At 43.6% G+C, this 25,247-nt stretch overlaps 2 protein-coding genes across 4 annotated transcripts in view; both read left to right on the top strand.

Moving 5' to 3' along the window:
* rnf17 (ring finger protein 17) overlaps positions 1-13,011 on the top strand; it is a 51,268-nt gene extending 38,257 nt beyond the window's left edge. Inside the window, exons 26-36 of the mRNA XM_062540893.1 lie at positions 2,617-2,867; positions 3,360-3,523; positions 4,399-4,518; positions 5,076-5,156; positions 7,238-7,360; positions 7,541-7,594; positions 8,076-8,183; positions 8,704-8,815; positions 9,168-9,306; positions 9,547-9,739; positions 12,505-13,011. Coding sequence (XP_062396877.1) covers positions 2,617-2,867; positions 3,360-3,523; positions 4,399-4,518; positions 5,076-5,156; positions 7,238-7,360; positions 7,541-7,594; positions 8,076-8,183; positions 8,704-8,815; positions 9,168-9,306; positions 9,547-9,739; positions 12,505-12,645 — 1,486 coding nt within the window. The 3' untranslated portion in view covers positions 12,646-13,011. The remainder of the gene's footprint in view (positions 1-2,616; positions 2,868-3,359; positions 3,524-4,398; positions 4,519-5,075; positions 5,157-7,237; positions 7,361-7,540; positions 7,595-8,075; positions 8,184-8,703; positions 8,816-9,167; positions 9,307-9,546; positions 9,740-12,504) is intronic.
* A 3,314-nt stretch (positions 13,012-16,325) lies between these two features.
* The window catches only part of mtcl2 (microtubule crosslinking factor 2), a 55,738-nt gene continuing 46,816 nt past the window's right edge, over positions 16,326-25,247 (top strand). For all 3 annotated transcript variants that reach the window (XM_062540892.1, XM_062540891.1, XM_062540889.1), the window contains exons 1-2: positions 16,326-17,544; positions 20,183-20,407. In XM_062540892.1, the coding sequence (XP_062396876.1) occupies positions 16,636-17,544; positions 20,183-20,407 (1,134 nt within the window). In that variant the 5' untranslated portion in view covers positions 16,326-16,635. The remainder of the gene's footprint in view (positions 17,545-20,182; positions 20,408-25,247) is intronic.

The raw sequence follows: 25,247 nt of genomic DNA, 5'->3' as shown, positions 1-25,247 counted from the left end.
TAGCCAATTAAGGTGAATAGGGTGCAGGTGAATAGGGTAAAAAAAATAAATAATAGATATCACTATGAAACTTTCTCAGTTGGTTACTTGTGTTAAGATGAGAAAAAATGTATTGCATGTTTTTTATATTTTAATGTTTACATATGCAAATTAGGCCATATCTCATAAAAAAGGCTCTAATTTGCATACGCACAAAATCAGATAGTGTGATAAAGCCAGGCTCAAAATGTTTATTTTTTCCAAAGTAAACATGTATACTTGGAGGGCTGAGTTGGTGAAAACCTTTAAAGTAACCTGGTAAGGAGGCAGTGTTAACCCATTGACCCATTTAATCCCAATTGTCATAATTGTGACCATACAAAAACATCTTGCTCCTGTGCCTTTAAAATGTCATAGTTATTTTATATGTTGTATAGTTCTTGTATATAGTTAATGTGTATTTGTGTACGTGTGCATGCTGGATATAGTTATTTTGCATATTATGTACAGTTCTTGTAGGTTTGCGTGTGTGTGCATGCTGTTATAGTTATTTTGCATGGAGCACCTAATTTCTTAATCCGTCTGTCCATAGGTCAACACTGCCTCCTGACAGGTTCCTTAAAGGTTTTCACCAACTCAGACCCCAAGTACACATGTTACCCTTGGAAAAATATATTTTGAGCATGACTTTATTATTAAACAATCTGATTTTGTCAGTATGCAAATAAGCACATGTTTAATGAGACATGGCCTCATTTGCATATGTAAACATTAAAATATAAAAAACATGCAATACATTTTTTTCTCATCTTAGCACAAGTAACCAATTAAGAAAGTTTCATAGTGATATCTATTATTTATTTTTTTTACCCTATTCACCTGCACCCTATTCACCTTAATTGCCTATATATTTATGCTAATTATGCAAATTGCCCAAAGTGCAACTTTAGGCAACCAAGTTAAATTCTATCTATTAGGCCTATAGATGACATTTCTGCAATAAAACTTTAGGGTACTCAACATTTCTGGGTTCAAGAAATTACGACTAGACTAAAAATGCGGCATGAAATCCTGGCTACTGTGTAATTGAAACCAGACTGTTCTCTTTGTTCCAGGTGACCAGGTCCGATCATTTTCGGCAGCGCGAACATATAGGCTACCTATTAAATGAGTAGAAGTGAATTTGGGGAGTGAATTAGAACTAGCCACATTCACTTTTAGAGCATTTTAGTTGAAAGTCAAGTTTGCTTAAGGTTTGTTCAAGAGCTCTTCCAAAGTTTTCTCACTCAAACAACACAAATCAACACAAATACATGAACAGATAACTCAAACGTGCTGTATGTCATAATGAAACAAACAACCACAGACTATCAACAACACGGTCTGACACGAATGACATGGCTTAGTGCAAACTGAATTTATGACCAAACGATTTGATTCGTGCACGAAGCGCCATCTAGCGATCATTATGTGTAAGTAACAGCCTCCCAGTCTAAGGACTCAGCGGTCATTTGACCGCCTCGCCGCACTTTAAGTAGTTCACAACAGCACGGCGCTTCTAGTAGGTCGTCAAAGCGGTCAAATGACCGGGGCGCGGCGCTTCTAGGTATAAGTGGGTCAGAGCGGCGCGGCGCTTCTAGTGTTAACCTACATCAGCCTGCTTGAATGTCTCTGCTCTGACATTTCAAGAGCGCCTATCATGTTTACCTCCTCCGATATTAATTAATTAAATTAGCCATTGTTTTGGTTGTGAACTTGTGGCCCGCTATGTAATGGCTTGAAAAATATCTGGCCCGAGGCTAAACTTAATTGCCTACCCCTGGTATATGGCTTCATCACCCTGGACTGATGTCTAATGTAAGCGTGTAGATATTCATTTGCAGTAGATACCTACAACTGCTCCTAGTGCTACTGGGGAAAATGTCTGTTGTTGAAATCATCAAAATCAGCTACTATAATTAGGAAGGATAGAAGTTGTCCGCTACCTTAATCTGCCTGTAGTATTCCCATCCATTTGTTTATGTGTGACTACCTGATCAGCGAAGGCCTGGTGCTACCCAAGAGGAAATCCAGGTCTGTGTATGTACATACTGTGCTTATGTCTGTGTTTATGTTTGTGGTAAATTTAACAGATACAGTATATATACAGTATATGGCTTCATCACCCTGGACTGATGTCTAATGTAAGCTTGCCTTGCCGTGATGATTAACAAGAAGATGTGTAGATATTCATTTGCAGTAGATACCTACAACTGCTCCTAGTGCTACTGGGGAAAATGGACTCTTCTGTCTGTCGTTGAAATCATCAGAATCCGCTACAATAGTTTGGAAGGATAGAAGTTGTGCACTTGCTTAATCTGCCATATTGAAGTATTCCCATCCATTTGTTTATGTGTGTGAATTGTTGTAAGTCGCTTTGGTCCATGTTGTTAGTTAGTTATTTGGTTAAAAAGCGTCAGCCAAATGTAATGTAATGTAATTCCAAAGGGAGGTCAATTTTGGAGAGGTCTTGGAGCCAAAACCGGTTGAAGCATCAAAATCCGCTACTATAGTTTGGAAGGATAGAAGTTATGCACTTGCTTAATCTGCCTTAATGAAGTATTCCCATCCATGTGTCTGTGTGTTTCAATTCCAAAGGGAGGTAAATTTCGGAGAGGTCTTGGAGCCAAAGCCGGTTGAGGCTCTCCCAGCGCTGGAGGTGACCAGTGACGAGCCAGTGCCTCTCCCAGAGGAGCTGAACAGCAGCACAGACGACCTCACCTGCGAGATTCCCCCGAGCACCAACGCCTACCCTCCTCCGGAACCGCCCGTGCACCTCGGCCACACGCGCATGAGCATCACCGCCGTCGGGGACGATGGGGTCATCTACGGCATGACTACACAAGCAGGTGTGTGTGTGTGTGTGTGTGTGTGTGTGTGTGTGTGTGTGTGTGTGTGTGTGTGTGTGTGTGTGTGTGTGTGTGTGTGTGTGTGTGTGTGTGTGTGTGTGTGTGTGTGTGTGTGTGTGTGTGTGTGTGTGTGTGTGTGTGTGTGTGTGTGTGTTGGTAATAGAGTCCTTTTATGTGTGACCTCACAAGCAGACCCATTGGCTGTGTATATTCGGTTATAGATACAAAAACAAATAGTATTACTAATTTTGTAATAGAAACAGTGTGTGTTCCACGATGTCTCCCATTGTCACTTATTTGCCGAGTATGCATTAATTTCCAAGAACGTTCAAGTACTACACTATTGCTATTGCCAGGACTCTGATGAAGACGCTTGTAACATCGAAACATTAGTCAATGTTTTGCACCTTTTAAATGAATACAAAAGAAGACATCTGCGTTGCACCGGCATTCCTCTTCTTTTCATACACTGTTGCTTTCTTGTGTTTGTAGAGGAGGAGTTTGAGCGTCTGAAGAAGCGTCTGCAGCAGCACATCAAAGCCACACCAGTGCTGAATCACCAGAACTGGCGCATGGTCAAAGGCTGCATCATCAAGGGCACGGACATGCTGTGGCATCGAGGTCTACTAGTGGAGTTTAGCGGAGGGCAGGTCAAGGTATGTGTGACCAGGACGGTGAGAAGGGACTTGCGGTAGTGATGATGCGTGTGTCAGGGGTTTGGCCTGCACCTACTCGACCCATTGGGATATCCGGTCCGCCCCACCACACTGGACCCAGCAAAATATGCATTAAACATTAACCCAAACCGAACTCGACCCGCAAATTGCAAATGTTTTGCCTAAAATAACATGATTGCATCCATATCACTGAGTAGCCATGATAATTCCTTGTTTTACAAGAACCCCTGTGGCCCTTGTAACAAATAAGAATAAGAGCTCTTTTATATTCATGGGAAAATCCAGTGTGGTCAGTGTCTTAAACTGGGTATGTCAGGGCTAATGGACGTCACTGCATTCGGTTCATAGAAATAAATGCATATTACGCACAGCGGAGGTAAGTGCATTTATTCACAACATTATATCATAACATTAGCTAAACTAACACACCTCATCTCCCGAAGGAACATCCGACGAGGTCATGGTGGAAGACATCTTAGTTTTCTGACGGGATGACCTGTGTATCACTACCACGCGCTTTGTCGTCCGATTGGTGACACTAGTGGTCATTTTTCCAAACAGCATTGTAATAAGCAGGTCATGGACATCTGTGTTAAGTTAAAGTTAATTCAAGTTACTTCATTAGACCTGAAGGAAATTTGTCCTCTGCATTTAACCCAACTGGGGGTCGTGTACACCTATACACACACACTCAAGGAGCAGTGAGCTCAGACTAGGAGCACACACACACACACACTAGGAGCCCACATACACATCTTGAGCAGTTGGCAAACCTTGATCTGGTGTCCAGGGAGCGGTGTGATGTGGTATGAGTGTATATTGTCATTGTCTCACCCTCACTATGTGTGTCACAGGTGCAGTATGTGGATCAGGGTCAGGTGGAGAACATTCCGGCATGTCATGTATACCCCATGGTGGTGTGTGATGACGTGCCCCAGCTGTGTCTGCCCCTTCGCCTCCACAAGGGCAAGCCGGTGGGTTTTGTGCTTGTGTGTGCTTGTGACAAATCTCCAACTGCGTTTCCATTCAAGTTGTTGATACGCTTTTGGACCGTTTGAATAAGAAATTCTGACTGGAAATGTGTAAACTTCTCATATCATATAGTCTTCTAATATGCATAAACATTTATTTGGTTTGCGAGAGGGGGGTTGATAAGCTCCCGATTGGCACAGGTACAACGCGATTAAAGCAAATGGATACAGTTTATTTGCGTTTGTTGCATTGCTTCCAATATGTTTCTGTAAATCCTGGTGAGCTTACGTTTTGATCTCACAGTTGCTCAGAACTCTTCCCTTGATCAGGTGAATGTCCATCTTTAGTTCACAGTGCATGGAAACACATGCAGATTTGCCTTTCTTCAGCCACATTTGTGAATTCGGCTTCACATGCAAATGAGCTGAATAGAAACCCATCTTGTGTCTGGCTAAAGTCCAGTCACATCATGATGATATTATGATTTATTTTATTTTAACGTTTAACCAAAGTCACGTAGCCAAGCTATGGTTGTGTATGGTTCTGTTTGTCTGTGCAGGTGGGAAAGGACTGGCACCATGATGCTGTTGCCCTGATGAAGGAAACTGTGCTCGGCAGACGTGTCGATGTACAGATTATGGTAACAGTATACAGTACATGAATCAACACATGGGTATAAACACACAAACGGGGAGAAACATGTAAAGTGAAGGTGTTCAGGGAGTCAGGGACACCTACCCGTAATTTCCCGACTATTAGCCGCGGCTTATACATTGATTTTGCAAAATTTCTTCAGCTATGAGGTTAATACAAGGGGGCAGTTAATATGGTCTGGTTTCTTTTTAACTTGCATAAAACACTGTCCTGCAGCTTACACACAATGCGGCTTATATGCGGGAAATTACTGTATAATTCACATGTAGTTCATCTACAGCTCTAGCCTGGCTAGCGCCTGCCACTTCTCCGTACGAGATGTGGTCTGGCAACCAAACGTTCATTTTCCCGTATTTGAAAAAATGCTCAAATCCGTTCATTGGGCGCCACGGATGTCTATCAAATGCGTCTGTGCATAGCTCATCATCGTCTTGCTTTCCCCCCTGTTCTGTGATTGGTGCCCTATCTCAGTCAATAATTAGGGCGGTAGTTTCCAGACTGCCTTAGCAGCGTGAATGAAATCGCGCGCATGGCAGCATGGGAACACCCAGGCTACTACAGCATAGGGCTGGGCCATATGGACCAAAAGTCATATCCCGATATATTTAGGCTGAATATCGATATACGATATATATCCCGATATTTTTCCCGCAAAGTAGCTGTTAGAACAAAGCACCCTTAAAAGGCCCCCTTAACATAAGATCAGTTACACAAACACCTAAGTATTCTCCTTAACATTTTCCCTCATGTATTTGAGTTTTCTCCTTATTATCTTAAGAAATCCCTCAAACCGTTGCACAAATGTCCAGCAGCCTAAAGGAAAACCCATATTATTATCTGAGTCAATGCTGATAAATGTAGTTAATTAACCACTTTTAACAATTGAAAATAAATAAATCTTCTGCTAATATTACTCTTCAATCAAATAGGCCTATCAGAAGTTATGTCGTTTATTTAGGCCTATAGTGGTAACATAGCTTGCTCAAGTCGTCCTAACTGATAGCCTACCATTATGAGCTTTGGTTTGGTTCACCAGGACCAGGCAACATGTAACAAAACATTTTTGGTGCACAAATGGTCTTGCTCTTTGGATGACAGCCAGAGGATAATATCTAACTAGCTAGCTAGTATACTTCAATTCATGTCTCAGGATTTACTTGATGAATGGATTAATGTCACCGAAAATTAGCACGGTAAGATTATAGATCATTAAGCTTTTAGGCTATTGTGTTTGATGGATTGCTTTCTAATTGCATAAATTATTAGCAAGCTAGTTAGTTGCATATGTTGAACGTACATGTTGAGTTATTTATCGCTAACATTAGCTACTGATAGGTACATTAGATGTACAGTATGTATAACATCGTGAAATTAACGGTGCGCCGTGTTTGGCTGTGTCGGCCGTCAAACTGGTCAAAGTTTATAGTCAGATTTGTCGTGTTATTCGCTATACCATTTTATAGACTATATATATATAGAATATATGCTCACATCTTGATATTATTTTGGACAGTCAGTCCCGCATTTCACCCTCAGAAAAGCATGCACATATTAGCAAACGAACAATCTCCGTGGGAACTGGAATTTGTCGTGCCAGAAAATCCCTTTCAATGCAAATGAAAATCTAAATAATTTATCGAATTTCCTTACCTAAGGATACCATTTAAGACATTTTGTGCAACACCCTTAAATAAATTCCTCACATAAGCCTTATGGTTGATACTTAAGGGACACAACTTAGGTGCTGTGTGCAACCCCGCTCTGTGTCAGAAAGACGAGGGGCGGGCGCGGGTGCGGGGAGCAGCGCATAGAGCTCCGGCCAGCGGCTTGCCTGGAGCAATCAAAGCGCAAATTTGAACTATATCGGTATATATGATATGGTCTAATTCCATATCTCATTTTTATAAATATCGATATATCTAAAATATCGATATATCGCCCAGCCCTACTACAGCACTAACAAATAGTTGCAAACATCACACATGTGTAAATGTGTTTCCTGCTTTTGTAATGACTAAACAAGCACAAATGCTCACACAAACACTCTCTTGCCCTGCTGTCCTTCAGGAGTTGCCCACAGAGCCGCTGGAGTGCACTCCCATCGAGATCTTCCTGGATGGTATGCCCCTGAGCAGAGTCCTGGCTCACCATCAACCCACCTGCATTAACCTCTCTGCTGTGGACTTTGAGGTATGCACAGTGGTGGGACCCTGTCAAAATGTGCATCCATCCATAGTTATTAGTTACAACAGTCATATAACAACTGTAATTTAGCAACAAATATTGAAATTGTGTGTGTGCTTGGTGTTTGTGTTTGTGTGTGTGTGTGTGTGTGTGTGTGTGTGTGTGTGTGTGTGTGTGTGTGTATAGGAGCAGGCTGTTACTCCTCTTGTTGATCTCGATGACTGGAACTTGGACACTAAGGTAGGATAGATACTGATAGGTACTTTATTGATCCCCAAGGGGAAATTCAAGGTCCCAGCAGCTTAAGACACCACACACAACATTCACTACAATGCAGAATGATAAAAAAAACCAAATCAACGCATCAGTAGTCAAACCAACATGACTACAAAGAACGGTAAATTATACTAAAGATAAAGATGTGCATGAATGTACTGAGGATTGTGATCCAGTATGAGGTGTGTGTCAAGGTGGTAGTGCAAATAAGTCCAACAGTGCAACAGTGCAAGGTTAAAGTCTAGTGACCAGCAATAAATATGGACAATAAAAATGTAAGCATAGTAATGCAACAGTTATAGTATAGATATATGGACAAATATGCAGATGTAGGGTGAACATAGCTAAGTGTGTTGCAGCATATTGCATATGTCCAGCGTCATCTCATTTTCGTGTGTGTGTGTGTGTGTGTGTGTGTGTGTGTGTGTGTGTGTGTGTTCCATAGGGCCTGCTGGATCACCCTCCGTTGTTGGGGACTTACGCTGATCATCGTCTCCCCAAAATCGGCAAGCGCTGCCCTGTGAAAATCAAACATCTGTGCACTCCCAACAAGGTACATAATGTCATTGTCTAGATATCCCCAAAAGTGATGAAACAGCTTTGCCAACCTCTGCTTGTCCTCCCCTTCACTACTGTACTATACAGTCACTATACAGAGGTTTCTTCAAATAGTCAACTAGTCGACTATTAAAATCACTAGTCGGTGCTGTAAGCCACAGTCATCTAGTCATGGACAAAATGGCTAGATGCTAAACTGGCTGGACATTCCTTTGTTTGGAAGTACTTCACCAAAAATGAGAACTGTTCCAAAGTGACACATAAGTTGTGTACAGTTGTATAAGAATACAAAAAGGCAATGCCTGCTCATGATAATCATTCAGAGATATAGAAATAGCCACTGCCAACAGCTAGCGCTAGCAGTGATGTTAGCATCAGCACGCTACCGATACATAACGATCAGTCACGTTTACTATTATGAAAAAAGTTGTGACACCCTTAGTGCCATACAGAAGTGACAACCAGAAATGTACGTTTGAGTGTGTGTGTGTGTGTGTGTGTGTGTGTGGTTCCAGGTCTACCTGAAGGTGATCCACGAGGAGGATAACGATGTCTCTCTGGAGGAGGTGCTGGAGTGTGTCAATGCGGATATGAGCTCGCTGTCTCCCCTCACTGACTTCCCCATTGGTACGCACGTACACACACACATAATGAAACATACGCCTGCATCACTACTACAACCCACTGCACTGAAACTTGGACTATTAAATGTGCTACTTTGGGGATGCGTCTTGTTGGTTTCACTTTATTTGCTAATTGAACCGCAACTTGCAGCACCTCAGATTAGGAGGCGAGTGTGCTAGCAAGGGAGCTACTAGAATCTCTTACTAGCGCTTCTCTTTAGACCTAACATACATACATACAGCACAGCTGTTTTGCTTTTCTGGGGGACTGTCACTGAAACTTCAACGGGTAAATATTACTTTAGGGATGTGTCTGTATGTTGGTTTCACTGCATTTTTGTTTTTGTTTTTTTAAGGAGGGCCATGTCTGGCTGAGTACAGTGACGGCGTATTCTACAGAGCGGAGCTGACCGGCTTCGTGTCCATCAGCCCTGAGATAAAGATGCTCATAAGACACGTGGACTTTGGCTCAGACGACTCTTTGCCCATACAAAAGTGAGCATTATAGATAGATTATAGATTATAGATAGATACTTTGCCCATACAAAAGTGAGAATTATCAAACATGCAGATGTACATACACTCTGCCCATACAAAAGTGAGAATTATCAAACATGCAGATGTACATACACCTTTTGCACATACACCCAAATAAAACAGGATTGTTTTACAGTCCTTTAACCGTGTGTGTGTGTGTGTGTGCGTGTGCGTGTGCGTATGCGTGTGTTCTTGCAGGCTGCGCTCTCTCCCAGAGTGCCTGCTTGATTTCCCTCGTCAGGCGGTGTGTGTACGTCTGGCTGGTTTTCAGCCGCCCCGTTTCTGCTCCGAGAGCAAGCGCCTCCCTTACGCCCCTGAGTGGAGTGTGAAGGCGCTGCTGGAAATGATGAATCTGTTGCAGCAGAAAGGCGTCTATCGAGCCCTGATAGCAGTAAGTCTCCTCTATTCGATTCAAATGTCCGGAGCAAAACTCCTACACTAGGGATGTAACGATACACTCAACTCACAATTCGATAGGATTTACAATCGATAGGATTTACGATTTTAAGTTCACGAATACTGTGTTTCTGATTATTTATTCATGCCTGCACACATTATGCAGATATTATAGCCTAAGTGCTGTTAGTATTGAGCTACATGACTGCAGACATTATGCAGATACTGTATTATAGCCTAAGTGCTGTTAGCATTGAGCTACATTAGGCTCCAACAGCTCTTTCAACCGCGTTCTGTCTCTTGCTCAGCTGCTTCAGCTGTCAGCAGCACTGCTTGAGGCCTGGAAATATTGTAAACAAAGTAGCTGAATGGGTTTCAAACTCGAAGTGATATTTTTCCTCCATGGGACACAGGCCCTTTTAAGTGTGGGAAAATACTTCTCTATTTAGATGATAAGAGCTTAGCAATCATCTTTAGACAGCGTAGTTGCATTGCGATCCATTTTTTTATTCTTCTCAACCAATTGTCATTTTCACACGTGTATTGATTTTTTAGCCAATTTACTGTGCATCATTACATCCCTATCCAACACACATTCACTCAGTTTACAAACAGCTACAGTATATTCAGATTTACTTGTGAGCCCAAGAGGGATAAAAAGGTCAGCATTAGATAGAAAAACATCTAAAATGACTCTAAATAAACAAAGTAGATGCTGTATAAGGCAAGGCTACTTTACTTAGACATGTTGAAATGTGAGCCTTCTGTCCCATGTGTATTGCACATGTGTATAGGCTTGGGAATCGGTTCCAGGTTCCGGTTTGGAACCGGTTCCGAACGTTCCGATCCATCGGAATCGTACAAGTCCACACGTTAACGATTCCCTTAACGATTCTGAACGTTCTGTTCTGTCATGCTCAAGCACTTAAACAACATCCATGGCATTAAATACCAGGAGTGCACTGTATTTGACAGTTTGCAAAACGGCAGGCTTAGACTTATATCAAAACATTATTGCTAGCTGTAAGTAGCCTATTTTTTTTTTCGTTTGGCAAAAATGACAACGTTGTTGACAACAACATTATGTGTTTTACTACGTGTTTTATAAATGGCTATTCAAATTATTTTACATCAAACCTGGATTAAACTCTGAAAGAGAATATGCACGAAGTTAACTGGCTACCCGAGGGAGTTTCTGCATGGACAACTAGAAATCACATAGAGAAGAAGGACAGAACAGCTGAACTTTGTGAACGTCAGCTCAGCTGGCTAGCTTTCAAGGTAGGCTACGAACATCCCAGTGCTAGCAGGGCATTAGGCTATGTCATCAATTGCCTTTAAATTAAGTGAACCGTCTATATCAGCGAGAAAAATAAACTAAAAGTTTCCCCAGTCAGGAAATTATACTTTCTAATTTGGTGCCATCGGTGCAACCTGTGAGCACTCAATGTGCGTGCGTCCCTGCGCGTGAAACTTCACAGTGGATACGTGGGCTAAACGCTGTCTATGGCTAGAAGCAATGTTATTTGAAACAACTAACGACTTGGATTTCATGGAAACTGCAGAGACTGCCTAATCCTAGTCTTTGAAAAGAATTATGGAATGCAACACACTTTATTTTCATTGCACACGTTATAGCCTAGAGCCTCAAAACTCCGTTGTCTGTTATGCTTAAGTCACGATTTATTGTAACAGATCTTAGCAACAGCAGCAACATTTTCTTTCATTTGGACTTCAAAGATTCATTAGGCATATTACATTTACGCACTTGTTTGACAGGCTTTGTTTCACTGTATATTGACATTACAGTTGACAAAATTGTGGTAGCCGTAGCCTATGATGAAATTGCTGCTGCAATCGCCTTATCTAATGCAAGATTTTACATAAGGCGCACCACGTCGGCTATAGGCTACGGCATATTAAATTAAATCGGTATAACTTTCTGCAGCACGGAGCTGTGTAATAAGAAGCCTAAACTCAATTGCGGTTTTGTTGTTTTCAAAATCAGTATTTTTCATAGGTTCAACTTAATGCTTATTCGGCTACACACAACAAATGAACGCTTTTCATGATCCCATGGAGAGACGAATTAAAAACACCTGTTGAATCATTGAGATCAGAAATGGCCCTGGCATTGCAGCCCACCAATTTTTGAGCGTTTTTGATGAGTAGCTACAATTTTACTCAATTTGACCTAAAATGTAAACCATGATGTGTTTGTTTAAGCCACTCTTTTAGAACACACGACTAAGTGTGATTAGGCTACAATACGAAGCTTTGTTTTAGAAATGTTTACTTTTTAGAAATATAAAAGCATTCAATACATTCAAAGCCAACAACTCTCAAAGCCATACTGTATGTTCTGTAGATGGTACAGGAATCGATATGGGAATCGATAAGGAATCGCATCGATAAGCAGACTCGATAATGGCATCGATATCGATAATATCTTAACGATGCCCATCCTTACATGTGTATGTACTCATGTCTGTATTGTGTATTTTATGTGGCCAGACTGATTGACCTGCTAAGGTGCTTGTAATGATCCAAATGTCCAAATTTACTGTACTGTAACTGACCCTAGGCAGATGGGTTGGGCCCTTGAGTCGTGGATCCGTCCGAGGTTTCTTCCTATATGTATCTCCAATTCTAGGGAGTTTTTCCTCGCCCCTGTTACTCACGGGTGTTACTCACATGAGACGTGTAATGTTTTGGCGCTCTATAAGTGAAATTAAATTGAAAATGTGCATGTGCTTCCAGTCGGCAGGTGAGGAGACTGTTGCCTACCTCTACAGCCCAGACGGCACTCTGGTGCACAACTCTCTGGTGAAGAGGGGCCTGGCCGACTACCTCTCCGAGTCACCACCACACACACCCCTTACGCTCGGCACACTCATATGATCATAAACTGTGATCTCATGCACTAGTAGAGATGGCCTACTCCTTACTGTACATATCAAAGGATGGAGTAGAGCAGTGAACAAGTTTGCCTGTTGTTTACTTGTTACCTTCTCTTTTTTTTGTAATTTTTTGGTTTAATCAGGAAGCATAAAAAAAGAAAGCGGCACTTTTATATTTGTTTTAATCGCTACATTTTAGTAAGAGGTTTTATTTGTTTTGTATGTTTAACACTTGAGTCTGTTTAAAGTGTCCAGATGTCTAAGCTGCTTAGTTTGCTGCTGAGCTTAATGCCTGTGTTGTTTCTGTTACACATATATGCCCTTGAGAGTTCTCCAGTTTTGTATTAAACAGAATGGCATTCCCTGATCTGTAATTGTGGTATTCTTTCCGAGAGGAAGATTTTCTGACATGGTGTACTGTGTTCTGTAAAAATCGTAGCCTAGCTCATGTAAACGATTTGAAGTAACTGCATTATAGTCTGTTGTCCAGCGCTCCTGCATACAAGGCATGTCAGATCTGTGCCAGCTTCTTGCCAGTGTCTTACCACTGCATTGGTTTGACTGTTTGTAGTTCCACGCCACAAGGTAATTGATGCCATTTTCAATGTTGCTTTGTAATCATGGTTCTCGTGGTTCTCTTTTTTTTTTTAGAGGTTTAGCAACAAACTGACACACATTTCAATATGCTGGTAATTACAGTAAATTATGCCATTGGTTTTGAATGGAGTAGAATGTTGTTTTGTCCTGTCCCTTTAACACTTAAGGAGTTCATTGGTAGTCTACTCTGTGACTTGTTGCACTTGTAGCCCCCTTTGACCAGTAGATGGGGCTAGAGAGCTTTGCCAGCATTTCATTGAATTGGACCCAAGTCCAAAACATAACATTTGTATCAGTATAGACAAAGATAAACTATGTTAACCTGCAATATCCAACTGATCAAATCTGTGTGGTTTATTCTAAATTAAAAATGTGATAAATAATCACATTGACACAGGGTTCCCACGGGTCATGGAATTTCTGGATACCATGGAATTTCATTGACGTCTATTCCAATCCAGACATGCAGTCAGGGAATTATATATTTTGGGGGTCAAAGATAGGGAATATCATAGTTTAATATTTACCTAAAATACCTAAAGACATAAGTATTTCCATTTTGTTTTAATGCCCATATGTCCATTTTCCATGAAGATACAACATGGACATATACAGTAGCACATAGTATAAATAAGACACAATGTACAACACAGTGTGTGTGTGTGTGTGTGTGTGTACACACACACACACTGTGTGTATGAATCAGCCAAATGAGTAAATATACAATGGCATAAACTGGAAAACATTCTCAGTAATCGAGACCACTATTATGGTCATAGTCGCTATGGCCGCCTCATTGGAAAACAGTGGGGGATCACCTATTGGTTATGGAGGTCTATGGGAGTGTCGCCTACCATTCTGAGTAGGGGATCCCCTATCGGTTATGGCATCACTGTGATGCAGGCCAAGAGAGCAGGATAAGCGCAGCCTGAACTATTTCAATAGATACAACATGAGAGTCTGCGATGCCTCTTACAGCTTGGTGCTGAGTTTTGGCTCTTTGGTGCATAAACAATTTGTATAGGTAGATAAATAGATAGATAGATAGATAGATACTTTATTGATCCCCAAGGGGAAATTCAAGAAATGAATTATGAATGTATAGATATCTTTCATCAAATATCAGTTCAATAATATTACTACTCCTTATAATCACATGGCATCTGAGTGGATGTTGTGTGAACGTCAAAGCTGTAGGAGCTATAGACCACCTTTGTCAAGACCAGGACTACTCCAGACCAGTCAAAAGAGTCCAACATATTTCAAGTCCAATACAGGACAGTCAAAAAATGAGAGGGACAGAGTCTAGATCAAAAGGGGGAAAAACATTCTCGACACCACTTACCTACCTATGCACATTTTTTTCATTGGTCTTTGTGGGGGTGTTGTGTAGTGCAACACCAGGCACAGCTACTCATAACAGCTTCTGTGCTTCATGCTTTTTGATTTTAATGATTTTTCTGTTGCAGATCTATGCCCTTGAGAGTTGTATGCCTTTGTAATAAACCTAATCACATTCACTATTCTGTAATTGCGATGTTCCCTTAGAGAGGTTTCCATAGCAAAATTGAAGCCCAGCTCATGTAAACTATTTGAAGTAATTGCATTAGAGTCATTTGTCCATAACGCTTCCGCACACATGGCATGCAAGATCTCTGCCAGCCAGGCCAACAAACAAGCACTTGTCGTCGGAACAGTGAATGCTCAGGGGGCCTTTGTGGGTGTTGTTGTGTAGGTCATCACCAAGCACAGCTACACACAAGAGGCCCAAGAGAGGCTAGGCCTGATTGCATTCATTAGTACATGTCTAGCAGTCCCCATCCACATCTGCTTGGTTGCCACTGCCTCTCCATGTCTGTATCTCTTTAGATTGAACAGTGGGGCAGAGACAGGTCAAGGCAGATTCCACAGGGTGTTGCCAATGACAGATGCAAGTGAGGAGGGGTTAGATATATCCTTATTTTTTAAGGACAAAGAGCAGTGGCATGGCTAATTACCCTACCCAGCAACAACACACTCAGTTGTTTCAAGATCAGCTTGCTCTCTGATGACCTTTGTTGCATCAAGGCATTTAGGACAATCTACCCACACCATTCCAGAAGATCAGTGATTACTGTCATTCACAGGGTAAAGGGCCTCTTGGATAGGAGTTAGTTACACTGCCCCCATGGAATAGAAGTATAACAGTTGCTCTCAATGGCTTGGTCAATTATGAGCTGTTACTGATGGAATCCCAATATTCTCTATGCCAAAGATTTAGAGATGTGGGAATGACATTCACTTGGTCCCTTAATGGTCCCTTAATGGTCTTGTAATATCTATCTCCCTTGCGTAAAATCTCTCTTAAACTCTCCGATGATCTGCTACCTCAAAAGCGCACAACTATATTGCGTGTGTTACGCATTCCCTAGGACACGAGTCAAGCCAATTAAACACTGCAAACGGCTCTGGACCCACTCTACGTAGTCCCTCGACAGGAACTTCATAATATTTAATTGTGTTACCCTTTTGCTTCTCATGGCACGGGAAGATGCCGATGCACTTGCCTCGGTCGCGTTCCATAATTAGCCAATGAGTAGAGCCTTGAGTAAGGAGCGTGATGAGAGGCCTGTGAATTAGCCAATCGTTAGTATATAATTACGGGTCATAGGCCTATGCTAAGCACCCATGGTGTCACCCGAATTCCACCTTAATTATTCAGTGGCCACTGTTCCATTGACCAGACATGGCTGATACTCGCACCAGTGCGCAACAGACTGATATTGGACATGATCAATGGAATCAAAGGAAAACAGCCCAGATAGTTTCAACAAACCCCCCAAAATATATTGGTTACATTAGTGTGATGATGAGATGTTAGTTTTAGAAATATGCACGTGGAAAGATACATTAAATCATGTCTGGTTTTCAGACAGCAGAATATGTCATTCCATAAGTAAATGACAGCATTCAAATAAATTCAGCGTAGTTTTCTGATAGGAGTGTTGGATCCACGGTGGTGGTGGTGGTGGCGGTAGAGGTCTACGAGTAATGCTGGGGCTTCCAGACATCAATTCGTCACACAGACAGCAGAGAGCCGCTATCTGGGCGGAGTAAAAAATACAGTCTTCCCAACGAGCAGTCTGATTTCAGTCGCGAATGAGCAGACGACCTAGGCGGGAGGAGCACACGGCGTTTCTGGAAACTGCAGGGATTGAGACATTGCTTTGATGAAGAACCAACTCTGAGCTCTACAGGAATACTGTCTGTGTGGTTGTTTTTGTCTTTCAATCCATCTTTGCAGCATAGCCATTCGCATTCGTCGTATGCCGTTCTACACAACAGGCTACGCCTAACTTCTTTTCTTGCGAGAGGCTTTCCGTTTCTTTTTTAAATTGTTTCTAAAGCGGAATGAATGACAAAGACAAAGGTTGATACCAGTTCGCCCTCTCATTTGGTCTCGCCTAAGGAAAAGAGGCTTAGGCACAAGATGGAAAGCGGGAACGAGAGCGGCGACAGTGGGCAGTCGCAGACCCTCAAGCCGCACCAGTTCGAGCAGCAGCCGGTGGTGCAGCCGCTACAAGTGAACGAGAAAAAGAAAGTCAATCGGGCTCCTTCTCCGGCTAGACCGAAGGATGTTCCCGGCTGGTCCCTCACTAAAATCAGGGGAGGTATCGGTACGCCAACGCTTAGTGTGAAACCAGGTTCCATACACATAGGGAGCCGGGTATCTAGACGCAGCCCGGCGAGTGGTAAAGACATGAAGTCGGAGAAAGGGAAAGTGCCGGGGAAATCCATGCTATCCGTTGCTAGCGCTCCGAAGAGCGGCGGCAAATCTGCTAAGGTCGGTCGAAGGAAAATTTCGGATGCCAGTAACGCCTCAGACGACCTGAGCAAAGATTCGGGTTGCGTCCCTGGAAAGCTTTCCCCCACAGATAGCAGCTCCGAGCTCTCGGACTGCGCTTCGGAGGAAAATAAACTTTCCACTGATGCATTGAGCAGTGACACGGAATCCAGTAGTCGATGTGGGGCCACAGACAACGAGAAATCTGGAAAGGACCTCATTTTGGGGCGGCCTGGGAAACTTGGCCGGGGAGATGGTGCCAAGACACCGGTGGAAAAGGACCGTCTCTCCATTGGCGTGGAGACCGGGGAAGGCAGCATCTCTCCCGGTGAAGAGAGGTCTGTCACCTCCTTCGACAGCCGTATGCTAGCTAGTACATCACTAGCATTTTCTGACCTGACAGAAGAGTTCATGGATGGCACTCATGAGGAATTTGTCCGAGAAATCGAAGAATTGCGTTCCGAAAACGACTACTTAAAAGTAAGGATAGTAGAACATGAACAGTGTTTTGATCCGTGGCTATTACGCCTGCTGGCACACATGTGAAATTAAATGTTTGAACTGACAGCCCCTTCCATTTAGATAGCCATACAAGGTTACAATAACACTGTTTTCACCTGATAAATATTAACGCAATCCTTTCCATGTATGCCTACAACTTGACACACATTTGTCTGTTTTAATAACCCGTTCATGCCTTCTTGTTTATGTTATCTTCTGTCAAATATATAAATGAGACTTTTCATAATATGTTTTTATTAAGATACCGTATGATGAGTGAGTGATTACCTGATATAAGTAGAGGTGTTTATTTTCAGGAATGTGTTTTTAAATTTAACTTATTGATTTTCTGTGAGACAGACTGGTATGAATAGAACAGCTCCTGGCGGGAGGCGACTGTTTTTCCTTTGCGCTCCTCCCATAAAATGTGGATTACTATAGGCGTAGCTAAGTGCTTTGACTAATTGCTTTGTATTAAGAATAAGACAATATAAAATTGGCACGTGCCATAAAGGCCAGTTATCTATCTCACCATAGGTGGTCCTCCTAGTAATGACATCTGTGATTATTCGGAATATATGGTTGATGCCATCGTTAGGTTTCTCTTCCACATGAAATGTAACAGCATGGCAAGCAGTTTATCCAAAGCTGTTGGTCATGTTCTGGTAGCCTATTAACAGCATAAGATAATCCAGTCACTGATAATTACTCATTAACTAGGATATATCTGCCCATATCTCAGCGTGGGGTGTGTATATTTTCAACGCTATTGGAATATAAGCCAGATAGCCTACTCTTAGATTTAAGAATTAATAGTGAGCGGGAAAAGCTGTTACCGCGTCATGCAGGCCCTTAAATATTAGCCATTCAGATGGTAATAACATTAGCTGCCTTTGGGAATATTTGATCAATCAACGCTACAATACTAGATAAAACCAGGTCACGGTTTACGCGGACCTATACGTCCTTGCCTTCTCTTCTGCACGCTCCCCTAAATAATGCAGCTGTTTTGCCGGGTCTCCTCGTGCTGTGCAGATGCTGCTGCAGTCCAGCGCACCCGCGCCCACCTCGCCACTCCATTGTTTATACGCGCGCGCAGCACGTGACGCTCTCTGCAGTGGGTGACCCACATTCGCGGGAACAGTGACAGCACGCGGTAGCCCACCGCATTTTTTAGACAGCGAGGTAGAGGTTATATTTACACATGTCTTATCCCCGTCGAATTTATAAATACTTAATTCGGCGTTTTACTACGACTGTTCTGCAAGGTTGGTCGGATTTCAAATGATGCCTCCCCTAATATTATGTATGCTTGGCATAATCCCTGAAAACCTTCGATATAATGAAGATGTCAATTGCCAGTTCCAGGTTTTGTGCATTTTGTAGTCACTGAGTGACAGGATGGCTCAAACCTCACGAAACATCAAGATTAGCCTCACTTGAGGTCAGCCGCTTAGGACAGTGCTAGTGACAGCACAATTCAGATGAAATCGCCCTCATTTGCCTTTTATTGACTTTTCATTTTATTCTTTAGTCAAGCATGTTAGTGCTATAATTAAAATAAGTGATGAGTGTTAGCTTGTCTCAGCAAGAATGTGTCAATGCCAACGACGAATTATACATAATTACAATCTGCTGCTGAACCTTTAGGAACAAAAGTGATGGGTTTAGCAATAATTAATTACAGCCTCCAAGTCCTAACATTTATGTTCAGGTTTTCTGTGTCATAATTGTTAAGTTCAGAGATGGCAGCATGGTGAAATGAAGTTGTCATTTGCTGTCGATGCTTAGTACAATAGACTCATTAGGCTACCAATAACAGCATCTTTGTGTACCTCCACTTTCACCTGTTCTAACACACACGTGCTGCTTTAGACTGAGAACTGAAACTAGTTACAGTTTTCGAGGTAGTCTCATAACGTGCTGGAGAAAATAGACTAACTACCGATCCATTCTCCATACCATTACCTATGGAGTACAGTTACTTTTACATTTGTGTTTGTGGACGATGGAGTCTGTGTGTTTGGGTTCTTTGCTAGCGGTGAAGGAATTTGTGAACATAATTCATTTTGTTAAGTCAAATTGCTTGGGCTTGTTAGCTCCACCCTTGGAGGATCTCCTGAGACAGCTGTACTCACTGCCTGTGTTTGTGCTGTTGTGTTTGTCTGGCAAGCTCTCTTGTCTTGAGTCAGGGATCTTTAATAGGATGATGTCAAGGAAAGGTAGCATGCCAACTGATATGTCATTTTGAAGGCTCTCATTGTTGCAATAGAAATCTATCTAGATTCCCTGGTGAGAATCACATTGCCACATTTGTTAGCAATAAAATACTTGACAGAGTACACACACATTGCTCATGCGTGGTCCCATGTGACTTTAACACATTTCAAGTGTTTCGCACAGTGTATGTGTGTGTGTGTGCATGCATGTGTGTGTTGGTCTCAAATTAACCTGTGTGTGTGTGTGTGTGTTTGCTCTGTGGTGTTGCGTGCAGGACGAGATTGGGGAGCTGCGCTTGGAGATGCAGAACATGTGTGTGTTGTGCATGTGTGTGTTGGTCTCAAATTAACCTGTGTGTGTGTGTGTGTGTGTGTTTGCTGTGTGGCGTTGCGTGCAGGACGAGATCGAGGAGCTGCGTTCGGAGATGCTGGAGATGCGGGACATGTACATGGAGGAGGACGTGTACCAGCTGCAGGACCTGCGGCAGCAGCTGGACCAGGCCAACAAGACCTGCCGCATCCTGCAGTACCGCCTGCGCAAGGCCGAGCGCCGCAGCCTGCGTGTGGCCCAGACCGGACAAGTGGACGGAGAACTCATCCGCACCCTGGAGCAGGACGTCAAGGTGAGAGAGGAAGAGAGAGAGAGAACAGAGTGTTTGTGAGAGAGGAAGGGAGAGAGAAGGGAGAGAACCAAGTTTTTGTGAGAGAGAAAGAGAGAAGAGAGAAATTTTTGTGAGAGAGGAAGGGAGAGAGAAGTGAGAGAACAGAGTGTTTTTAGAGTGAGACTACTTTAAAGCAACACTAAAGAGTTTTGCGTACCTTAAATTGAATGTTTCCAAAATCGTTTCAGTGGTTCATCAACTTCTGCATTCACGTCGCGGGCCACTATTGGCTATTATAACCACACTGTGTAACTTTACCAGATCGGGTAGCGTACCTGTAGTTCGATGAAATGAAATGAGCCACAAAGAGTGCGAGTTGAAAAGGCCTAATTTGTTTTTATTATATTGTGTGTCTGTGTGTTTTAGCCGCTGTCCTAAGCTCCTGTGTGTGTGTGTATGTGTGTTTGATTGCTGGATATTGCTGAACAGAGTGTTTTATGAAGGAGGACAAGCATGGTATGCTTTCGTACACAGTGGCGTTTCTGTTTTCACAGTCCATTCTGCTTCCTGCGTTGTGCTTTGCATAGTTTTGCATAGTTTCTGGAGCCTGACATACAAGCACCACACACTGACATCATCTTCATTTGATGCTGCTTTCCTGGTGGTTGGATGAGATCAACATGAGATCATCTCGAAAAGTGGAGCAAAGGAGAGGAGAATGAGGACAAAAGTTCAGAATTTACACCTCAGCATGTCAGCTTTCAGTAACACACACACACACACACACACACACACACACACACACACACACACACACACACACACACACACACACACACACACACTGACAAAGAAACTAGTCAGTTTCTCCTTCAGACAGGGGGACCCTCTAAACACTGGCGCATTCAGCTCGGTCGCTTCAAGAGTATGGTTGCAGGTCATGAATTTGCAAAGTTTTGTCAGAGTGTTCAAACAGCCCTCGGTACACAATGGGGTCTTTCTCGTGTCTCCCCGCGGTGCTCGAGAGGGAACTCGATGATGTCATCCCCCTAGAGCCACGGCCTGCTGCATCTCGCCGCAAAGATGGCCGATCTGTGTACAGTATCAGACGGGGGAGGGAGCGCAGGGTCAGACAGAGGAGAAGAAATACGGCCTGTTTTCCAAAAGGCTCAAATTTGGCCTCCATACTGCCAAGCTAACTCTTCAGGCTGCTAAAATGGGCTACCCTTCTTCTTAATAGACTACGATTTCTTTAGGGTAAGACAGGCTGCTCTTTGCATATATTGAATTCTCAGCTGTAACCCATCACTAAGTGATTTAGGCAGTGGGTCAGTTAGTCACACTGACACTGGCCAGTAAGAGGAGCGTTTAAAAAAAAACATTCACTTCCTCCAGAATAAAGAAGTCCAGTCAGATTGTGTAGCTGGGGAGCAGGAGCCTCCGAAACACTCGGCCAATTGTTTATCCAAAGCTACCAGTAGAAGGGGGTCAGATTTCACTGGCCTCCCCTCTCCCAGTCGCACCACTGGGGTCTGCCGTGACAGAGCGGCTGTGGAGGAAGTGGAGCGGGGCTTTTAACTCCTCGCATTGAGGTTAACCAAGCACGGCGCTCTCATTCCAGAGCTGTCTGCCTCGGACTTGCTTTGGAGACAGTGGTCGTCTCAGCAGAGATGACACGACGACCATAGTCGCCCGCCCCAACTGCTTTATCACTTTATCATAGGATAAAATTGTACAGATCGCTTGAGTTGTTTGACACGCTTGTAAACTCATCAACAAGAATGTCTTTTTCTTTTGCTTTTATAGGCTCTCTTTTTGTTGCTCTATTGAGTGGATAAATTGGTATGTACAGTATGGCTGTGGTTGTTGTCCAATTAAGAAGCCTGTGGAGGTCAGATATGCTTGCCCTGTGGTGGGGCTGATAACAGTGTTTTAGTTTCTCTGAGTCAGCCAGTCGTGGTTCCCATGTCTTGTTGCATCCTGTGTCACAGAATCTCCCCCCTCCTTCTCCCTCTCCCCCTCCCTGTCTCTCCCCCTCGCCTTCTTTCTCTCTCTCTCTCTATCTCTCTCTCTCTCTCTCTCTAGCTCTCTCTTTCCTTCTCTCAACTCAGTTTAGTTTGAGGTTGCCTTATTTGCATGGCTGTTTAGATACAGTTTTGCCAAAGCACTGGAGATTAACAAATCAACACTGTGTATTTTCTAGTGTCACAGTCTCTCTCCACCTCCTGACTGGATTGGGGATGAGAGCTGATGGGCTGACTGGGATCCTTGTGCCGTTTGCTGCCCTGAATTGCACTGTCCTCATTTTCATTGCCCATAAAAAGCACATCTGGGTCTTGGGGGACGACAGGAGACGGTGATGGGGTGTGTGTGTGTGTGTGTGTGTGTGTGTGTGTGTGTGTGTGTGTGTGTGTGTGTGTGTGTGTGTGTGCTGGAGACCTCTGTGCCCATGTGAGTGTGTGGGGTCCATGTGCCCTCATACAGCAACAGCTGAGCAGAAGGGTCTGAGTTGAGAGAATATATTAGACACAGAGATAGAGAGATGGAGGAAGGGAGAGAGGAAGACAGAGATAGAGAGATGGAGGAAGGGAGAGAGGAAGACATAGAGAGAGAGAGAGATAAAAAGTGTAGCAGGGCTTGTGGGCTGTTTTGTGTGTGTGTGTGTGTATGTGTGTGTGTGTGTGTGTGTGTGTGTGTGTGTGTGTGTGTGGATATCTCACCATCCAAACATCAGTTGAACTGAATTCCCTGTGGTTAAGAAAGGAGGAATTATTCAAGCCTCCAGGTCTGGTTCTAGAATGTAGTGAGACCTCTGAAAAACAACAAGCAGAGCCAGTCCTCTCTTGCTCTCTCCCCTCTCTATCCCTGCAGTAGATTGCAGTATGCAGATTAGAAACAACCATTTACTAGGACAAAAGAGCCCTCTCTGGAAAGCACACCAGACTGCCTTATTAGGTAGAACAGTGGGAACAGCAGCAGTCTGCCGGCATTCCTATGAACATTATCTTACTACCACTGCTAGCACTGGTGCTGTTTTTGAGAGACCCACCGAAAGGGCTGGGGAATAAACAATTGTGTCCAATTTCAAACACTTAGCATCATTAACCGAGAGAAAACGGTTTGCTGTGAATTAGCTCCCAGGCATCCTTAAGATAATGAAGCAGAAGGCAGAACGAAGGAGCTCAACGAGAGAGGCAGGGAAGCCATGCTTAGCGAAGAGCCAGACGGGAGCGTGCCATATTTTACCCAGGGTCCCTAACTGGCCTGCAGCTCATTTCTTAATGAAAAGCGCTCTGTGTTGCGGGGTTATCTGCGGAGCGGCGAGGTCTTAGCGGGAGCAGCCTGTGCCGAGGTGTGGGAAGATGGGAGACCTGTTAGAGCCCAGTGCCATTTTACGGAAAGAGGGCAGATAAAATCAGCAGGGAAGTCGTTAAAAACGGCAGTTGGGGCAGCAGGCAGCTGTGGGAGCACTGACAAGCCAGGTCAGAGGAGGAACACACACACACACACACACACACACACACACACACACACACACACACACACACACACACACACAGACACACACACACACACATACACACACACACACACCCATGCACACACGCGCACCCACACAAGAGACACAAGAGATCCTTTTTCTTCCTTCCTTTCTTCTCTCTCTCTCTCTCTCTCTGCCTCTCTCTCTCTCACACACACACACACACACACACACACACATGAGCACGCGTGAGCACACACACGCTAACCTAAAAGTACACAGAATGCACCCTTGAACCCTAAAGTACTCTTGCACACACTCAACCATGCAAATGATGTCTGATAAGGACAACTGCAATCAAACATACACATAGGAAAACAATTAGGTATATGTGTACACACACACACACACACACACACAGAGACACACATGAAAAAGGCCCTTTGATGGTTAAATGCTTCCCTTTGACTTCTGTTGTTTGTCAAATGGTGCCAGCAGTGTACATGGCGGGAGATGGGCGTTGGGAGAAGGGAGGGGGGTTGTTTATGGAAACCAATATCTGACCTCAAGCTCTCTCTCACACACACGCACACACACACACGTACACACTTAGCTTTGCCGCGCTTTAAAACTGACTTCATAACGACGCACCTTTCCAGGATTGCCCGTCTGGTTGACTGACAGCCTCACACTCTATGAAAAACGCCTTTAGGTGTTTCTCCTTTGCATATCAAAGCTAATCGCTTTAGGGGTCTGCCGCATGTGAACACACCAGGCCGGGGTGTTAGACTGGCAGGCAGCAGCAGCAGGAAGAGGAGGAGGAGGAGGAGGAGGAGGGTGAGGAGGATTCGCAGAGCTCCCAGAAATAGTTGCCCATTCATCTGCCTTAACAGGCACTTTTAGAGCTGCATTAACAAAGGGGATTGTCAGGCTGAGCCGGGGCCTCATCACAATAAAGCATCGGCACATAGGTGAAGAACACAGCCTGGACACAGCACAGCGGCCTCAGACCGCTAATGAAAGTGAGCATTGATTCGACCGGGAGAGCTGTCTTCCCACGTCTGACCCGAGGAGAGAGAGACCGACAGGGAGAGAGGGAGAGAGGGAGAGGAAGAGCGATAGAGAAGGGGGAGGGAGGAGAGATACAGAGGGGGAGGGGAAGAAGAAAGAGACAGTAGCCTAATGATAGAAAAATAGGGAGTTCATGGAGTACACACTGAAGTGATTTTTATTTGTCATGTAATTATAAATTGAACATTGTTTGTGTCTCATTAAAGCGTGGCCTGTGTGTGCGCGTGTTGGGATAGCTCAGTGATAAGCGTTCACAGGACTCCCTCGGGGGCCGCTGGCTGCCATGAGAGAAAGACAGAGAAGGAGAAT

Source organism: Sardina pilchardus, chromosome 7 (genome assembly GCF_963854185.1).
Source record: "Sardina pilchardus chromosome 7, fSarPil1.1, whole genome shotgun sequence".
NCBI classification, from domain to species: domain Eukaryota; kingdom Metazoa; phylum Chordata; class Actinopteri; order Clupeiformes; family Clupeidae; genus Sardina; species Sardina pilchardus.
The sequence above is the reverse complement of the archived record's forward strand: the minus strand, read 5'-3'. Positions and strand labels throughout refer to the sequence as shown.